This window comes from Callorhinus ursinus, unplaced genomic scaffold, assembly GCF_003265705.2.
Source record: "Callorhinus ursinus isolate GAN/ISIS: 27379988/994484 unplaced genomic scaffold, GSC_fseal_2.0 scaffold1, whole genome shotgun sequence".
In the NCBI taxonomy this organism is placed as follows: domain Eukaryota; kingdom Metazoa; phylum Chordata; class Mammalia; order Carnivora; family Otariidae; genus Callorhinus; species Callorhinus ursinus.
In genome coordinates this window covers 101,546,444-101,553,883 of record NW_027397063.1, presented here as the reverse complement: position 1 = coordinate 101,553,883, position 7,440 = coordinate 101,546,444, and the positions used below count along the sequence as shown (strand labels likewise).

The 7,440-nt window shown below is 35.5% G+C and overlaps 1 protein-coding gene across 1 annotated transcript; it reads left to right on the top strand.

Moving 5' to 3' along the window:
• The first annotated feature begins 871 nt into the window (after nucleotides 1–871).
• Nucleotides 872–6,873, top strand: SUCNR1 (succinate receptor 1). Its single transcript, XM_025880353.2, has 2 exons — nucleotides 872–979; nucleotides 5,127–6,873. Exons 1-2 carry the CDS (start codon nucleotides 872–874, stop codon nucleotides 6,078–6,080), a joined length of 1,062 nt encoding a protein of 353 aa, XP_025736138.2. The 3' UTR covers nucleotides 6,081–6,873.
• Nucleotides 6,874–7,440: the final 567 nt, after the last annotated feature.

Here is a 7,440-nt window from a genome sequence, read left to right as displayed (position 1 = left end):
TAAGTTTTGGGCTCTCATATATTGGAAAAGGGGAAATGTTTGGCTAGAAGAACTAGCTGTAATAATACAGAGTTTCTCTTGGAGCTTCTGCCTGTCGCTGCTAACTCAACATTCAACTTTACGGCATTCAAATGAAATGACTACTGCCTGCACAACAAGGGACTTTCTCAGCATAAACCCAATGCTTCAAATCAAGCTGACCGAGTGTTTACTTGAATATAAATCTAATACAATCCTCAGAAAAAGCCAGGTGTGCTTCCTGTCTGAAATCGTGGTGATGTGCTTTCAGGTGCTCTGCCAAGCATTGATTGGGATGTAATGAATTGCCATGTACTGAGGTTATCTTGCTTAGACACCACCTTTCTCCCTAATCCCTAGCCATCTGATGTGTCTTTTTTATGTGTCTCTTGATTTTAATCACAGAAAATAAAATGGGAACTACCTGAAGCTCTAGTGTCCCTTTTGCTGGAACACTGACAGAGCATATACTGAGATTTGCTTTCACAATTTGTTTTACAGCTCCCTCAAAATTGTTGATAACAGCTGCTTAGTTATATGCCCAATGTAGAATTCACTAAAATTGTCAATTTGAAAAATAAAGCAAAAGCAGAAAAAAGCAGAAGCAATTGTATATCCAATATAAACTATGCTAACTTTAAATACGCAAATCAACATGAAAATAACAAATGCTTCTCTGTTGTTTTGACAGTGAATGAAATGATTTCAACAGTAGTCTTTACAAACTCTATTTGTGAAATGTGTAGTTTGTTTGTGTCTTGACCTCATGGGAAGTTCCCCTTGAACTGTATTTGGAAGTTTGACTGAATAAATTATTCCTGGACTTTTGAATTATTTATCTTGTCTGCATGATATGCAAATTAGACTTCACTACATCCAGGGGCACAGCATTGGGTTAGAAGCTGTATCAAGTTGCTGGCGAATAATTTCTGTCAAGGGATCAGGGCCTTCCAATGGAATGGTAAGTTATAATGCAACTCATGTCACCCAGGTATACAAAGTAATGCCGGGCTTCCCATTAGGGGTTTCTTTTAAAAGTGGCTTGTGAGCAATTAAGGTTTTAAGTCATGGGCAAATGAACTGTCTGAACTGTCATTCATAACATGTAGAACAACAAAAGAAACTGAAAGGAAGTCATAATTTTTTCTCCTACATTTATTTTTTACTGAATGTAATGTTTTTTGTAATTGCCAAACACTAAATTTATTTTACTTACAGAGGTTTATCACATTTGCTAAATGTGACAACATATTGGTAACATATTTCAACAAAAAAAGTAATCAGGTTTATTTAAATGTAACTACTTACAGAAAAAAAATTAAATGTTTAGAAAAAAATATGTGAGAGGGAATCTCAAGGCATTCAAAAAATTAAATTTAGCATTATGTTTGTAAAAATTACAATTGTTCAAGAGTATAATTCACTAAGGAAAAATGAGAAATTGCAAAAACATTGCTAATACCTTCCAGAACTTTTTATAATTGGTGAGTTTTTTTTTAATTCATAAACATATAATTTGATACCTTACTATCACTTTTTAATACCTTGGCTTATGACGTAAATTCAGGAAATATATTAAAAATGAAGTTATCAATATTAAATGATTGTACTTTTCTGTATGAATATATATTTGTACATTCAAATTGCTTATTAATGAAAAAAGCAATTAGCTAAAAAAAATACTCATATTGCCATGTAAATTTGCCTTAAAGAATCAGTCAAGGATTAAAATGCACAAATGATCTTTGTTTAATTGTGATAATTATAAGAAAAAACAATTTAAAAGCTAATAAGCTATCAAATGTATTTTTAAATTTAAGCTTCAAAACTATACATTTTTAAAGGGCTGAGTAGAACAACAGTGAAAGAAACATTATTCCAAATTAAAAATGCATACTACTGATCTGCTTATGTGAGTAAATTGAATATTGCTTGTAATTTAATCATTCTAACCAGTTTAGATATATGTTTGGATATATAATTAAAGATTTCACTTTAATTACAATAGCTAAAAAACAGTTAAAAATAACTTATCCAGCACCGCTATAACCTATTTATCATGATTTCTGTTCCTTAAAAATTAAAAATACAACCACTAGAAAATGGAAGAGAGAGTATTAATTTTTCATGAGGGATTTCCCTTCAACTGAGGAATTCCCTTAAAGGATCAGCTTATCTCATCAATTTATAGAATTGTAACGGACACACTAAAAACCACACTCAACTACAAACATCATCTAATTTGGACTCTAATACCCAGAAAATTATGGGTCTTGGTGAGGTTGAAATTGGCCGGCAAATATAAGACAGACTGACATTTATAAACCACAGTTTATTAATATTAGGGACTTAAGAAAATTATTTTAAGAATAAAATAAACATCAAAAAGCAGATTATAAAATATCATAAAGAGCATAATCTCATTTTTGTAAAAAATAAATTCAAATAAATATTAAACTATAAGAGTATATCCAAATATTAGAAGTAGTTGGTTTACAGACAACTTTCATTTCTTCTTTTTGCCTACCTGTATCTTCTTTGTGAGTGTTACAGAATAACATACATTTTTTTTTTTTAAAAGGTTAAAGCAACCTGAGAAGCAGGACAAAGGTGACTAGCCATTCATTTTCCTTATTCCAGTTCTGGTATTCTCTACCCCTATGACCTCCCTGAATCTGCAGTCCCAGGGGACAGCTCAAAGCAGAAGACTTCTGCATGGCTTCAGCACGGCCCCTGACTTGCCTGAGTGGTAGTTACTGGGAACCTGGCAGATGGAGTTACACATGTCTTCATGGCTCTCTTCCTGCCATGGCAGTCAAACCTTCCTGTGCACAGAAGCTACTGACATAAGTCAGAGCACTTAAGAACTGCAACATCAGAAAAATAAGAGTGAGGACTAGAAAAAGAGGAAATTGAAAATGAAACAAATGAGTGTTAAGGAAACTTTCTATTGTCTTAATATTCCACTGAGTTTGTGCACCTGCATTTTGAGCAATCCCAAAATAATGATCTGAGCTCTGAGGAGCTCCAACATTTAAAGCCTGGGCAAATAGCCTACAAAGAGAGGAAGGAGGACTCTAAAGAGATTGCCATATCAGGGAAGGCAAGGAAGAGAGTGCTTCCCGAAGTCTTAGAACTGAAAGCAGTGGGGAAGAGAGTTAAAAATAATAGTGAAAAATTACCACTGATCTATAAAACAAAGCCTATTTAAAAAAAAAACATTAACCTTTTTGCTATATTTCTAGAAATCTCAATATATCCAACACATGGTGATTTGGGGAAACAAAAAGAAAATCCAAATAAACTGAAAGGAAAAAGGACACATTAAATATTATCTGGTGTCTCATCCCTAGTGATAAAACTCATACCTTGGTACATATCCTAGACTTTCTGATATTTATTAATTTCAGATATAAATTCCTAATTTTTAAATTAACCTTAATTAAAAAAATTGATCCTGAAGATATGTATATAATTTTACTTTTGACAAATGTGTGTCTAAACAAAACTACCTAACTAGTACAATTGCCCATTTTGAATATTAGTCACATTATGTACAGTGTCAGATTTATAGTGGGATAGAGCAATGGGTTTATCTGACCTTAGAGGAAATATTTATAAAAGTGTTTTCCAAACAGTCAAATGTTTATCTCCATCCCCACACAACAAGCCTTTACAGACCATCTCCTATCTGGCAGTCACTATGGCAGAGGTAGAAGATAAACATGAACAAGATAAAGTTGCAAGAAATTCAAAGAAACTTAGTTTACAAGGAGAACATAAAATATACATAAAATGGTAGGTCAGAGAGTCTGTCTTGGGAAACCCACACAAACTGAAGTCTGAAAGGAGAGCAGACATAGGGCAGTGTATGTGATGGGTCAAGGGTCACAGGAGGAAAAGTCAGTGAGAAAGGATTCAGTGAACTGAGCATTGGGAAAGTTCTCTGTGCGTTCAACGAATAGGAAGAAGAGCAAGGAGGAGACTCATGCTAGGTGAGGCTGAAGTGGCCTACAGGAGCCAAATCATGCATGCCTTAAGTGCTCATTAAGGATTCGGACTTCATTACCTAGGCAGTGGAAGGTCATTTAAGTGTTTTGGCTGAGGAGTTAATATGATCTGGATTTTGGTTGTAGTTTTCAAGATTGTCTGGCTTTCAGGTTGAAGGGAGATTGAAAGGGAGCCAGAGAAGATGTGAGGAGACCATAGAAGATAAAATGCAGTCTAAGATAAAGATCATGGTGGCCCGGACTAGAGTGGTCATGAGGGGGACAGACTTGAGAAATAGCCAGACACCACAGGCGACAAGACTTGGTAGCTTATTTGTTATTGGAGATAAGCTACGGCTGACTTCAAGGTTGTTGCTTAGATATACTATAAGCTTTCAGCAAATTGTGGCCACTCTCATTATCATTACTAAGATTTTAAGGCTCATATTTTAAATTTAAAAAAATCATATTTTAAAACTGGAATTATATTCAAATTTAGTAAAATAACCATAATTCTTTGACAATATGGAAATAAAATAAAATCTATTAAAATAGCAAGACTGGAGTGATAAGTATCCCTGTGTCCTCTCCTAGGTTGTGTTCAATTAAATCTAACTCAGCAGACTTGGTTGAACAGCTGGAGACGGAAAAAAGAATTAGATGTTCCACTTATTTCATCGCACCATTTCTTGGCCTCTTTGCTATTTGTCAAGTCCTCTATGTGTGTTTCCACCTCCGGGCCTTTTCACGTGCTTTCCTTTATGTTTGAGACATTTTTTTTTACCATTATGTGACATGCATTTATTTGTTTCCTGGTTCTAGCCAAGAAAGTATAAATTGTTTGAGATTAGGAACATTGACTTGGTGCTGTTATCCCCAGTGCCCAGCATATAGTTCAAAGGTATTCGATAAATATTTGTTGAAGTAATATATTAGTGACATACCCCTATATGAATATGTATGTATATGCACTCTTTCCTAATATAATCAACTTTTTATAGTTCAAGCTTTAAGAGTTTAAAAAAACAAGAGGTTTTTTTTTTTTAATTATTACTATGTTCTGTGCAGTTTTGTCTTTAGTCATAGTCTAGTGTTTTACCTTCTCTTTTTCTTCTTTAGGCGTGGAACACAACTTGCCCGAATTGGCTGGCAGCAGAGGCTGTCCTGGAAAAGTACTACCTTTCCATTTTCTATGGGATCGAGTTTGTTGTGGGAGTCCTTGGGAGTAGCGCTGTTGTTTTTGGCTACCTCTTCTGTCTGAAGAACTGGAATAGCAGTAACGTTTATCTCTTTAACCTCTCTATCTCAGACTTGGTTTTTTTGTGCACACTTCCCATACTGATTAGAAGTTATTCTCATGGAAAGTGGATATATGGGGACATGCTCTGTATAAGCAACCGGTATGTGCTTCATGCCAATCTCTACACCAGCATTCTTTTTCTCACTTTTATCAGCATTGATCGATACCTGCTCATGAAGTATCCTTTCCGGGAACACTTTCTGCAAAAGAAGGAGTTCGCTGTTTTAATCTCTTTGGCTATTTGGGTTTTAGTAACCTTAGAGCTACTACCCATGCTTCCTCTTATAAATCCTAATTTAGCTGCCAATGGCACCGATTGCATTGATTATGCAAGTTCTGGGGACCCCCAAAAGAGCCTCATTTATAGCATATGCCTAACCTTCTTGGGATTCCTCATTCCCCTTTTGGTGATGTGCTTCTTTTATTTCAAGATTGCTCTTTTCCTAAAGCAGAGGAACAGGCAGCTTGCTACTGCTTTGCCCCTTGAAAAGCCTCTCACCTTAGTCATCATGGCCGTTGTGATCTTCTCCGTGCTTTTTACTCCCTACCACATCATGCGGAACGTGAGGATCGCTTCGCGCCTGGAAAAGTGGAAGGAATACCAATGCACTCAGGCTGCCATCAACTTCTTCTACATTTTGACTCGGCCTTTGGCCTTTCTGAACAGTACCATCAACCCTATCTTCTATTTCCTTTTGGGAGATCACTTCAGGGAGATGTTGATGAGTAAACTGAGGCACCAATTCAAATCCTTTACATCCATTAGAAGATGAGGTCCTGGACTGATGTTTCCATGCAGGGAAAAGCAAGATGCTTGTGTAACAGATTATTTTATATGTGCAGCTGTAGGCCAATTACAGTTTGATTCAACTCACAGATGTAAATCAGAGAGGGATAGGCCTGACACTGTTTTAAAAACACGCTGCATCTGGAGTATGTGAAAAGAAGAAAATGGGAAGTATTTATTGGTTTCTTCACCTAAGAACTTAAAGGAGTTAGAGTGACATTGTCTAATGTTTGGGCATGGAAGTCCAAAACCCTGGGTGTTACAAGACTTTCTCAATCAGTTTAAAAGCAATAGCAGATAGATAAAGCATCAAGTAGTCTGTATTTAATCACTGGTCAGATTGTAAAAAAAAAAAAAGTGTTGGCAACATTATGTTATTCTTATTTGTTTGAGCTTATAAATTAATGTGAAAACTAAGTAACAGATTAGGCATACACTATTAAAGACTGTTGTTAGAAATTGTGCTCTTGAGCAAAATTTAAACAGTAGCAACAAGGAAGAAAGCAACTTGAGTTCAATGATGCCTATATGACATTTCTTTATATTGATCATGAATTGGGGTCAAGTTGTAACTATAAGTCCTATTTTCTTATATGGTTTTTAGTGCAATTAATCTTATTAAATGGTACCTAAGGAAATGGTTCAACAAAGGGAGAGACAGGTTTGAGCTTGTCTCTCAGGGAATTTAGGTGTAAATGATTGCTAGAAGAGAGACCATGGAGAGTTGCAAAAATCTCAGAGTTATAGAACACAAAGTGCCTATCAGAAAATCCAAAGCAGGGCGCCTGGGTGGCTCAGTTGGTTAAGCGACTGCCTTCGGCTCAGGTCATGATCCTGGAGTCCTAGGATCGAGTCCCGCATCGCGCTCCCTGCTCGGCGGGGAGTCTGCTTCTCCCTCTGACCCTCTTCCCTCTCGTGCTATCTCTCATTCTCTCTCTCAAATAAATAAATAAAATCTTTAAAAAAAAAAAAAAAGAAAATCCAAAGCAAAACAAAACAAAACAAAGGTAAATGCTTTTGGACAACTTTATTTCAAAGACAGTGACTTATATCTGGTGTGAGCTTTGTTTTCACAGAATATTACATAAGGCCATTGAAGGAAGTGTTCTAAACAAATGCATTTTATGAAATTGTAGAATATAGGGAATATTTATGTGCATATCAATATAGATTAACCAGATACCACCACTCCATGCCACAAAACAAATATAGGAAAAAAATAAATGGAGGCTACATTAGCTTTTTCAAGTCAAATAAATATCGCATAATAATTTGCTTATAAGCAACAAAATATGTCCAAGGCCATGTAACTATGCTCTTTTTCTTAAAGTCATTAGCTGTAACAT

What these genes read in the sequence shown, in the direction of transcription:
- SUCNR1 (XM_025880353.2), top strand. Translation starts at nt 872, where the DNA reads ATGCAAATTAGACTTCACTACATCCAGGGGCACAGCATTGGGTTAGAA. An exon ending in CAGGGCCTTCCAATGGAATG is followed by an intron (nt 980 to 5,126) that starts GTAAGTTATAAT and finishes TTTCTTCTTTAG; the next exon opens with GCGTGGAACACAACTTGCCC.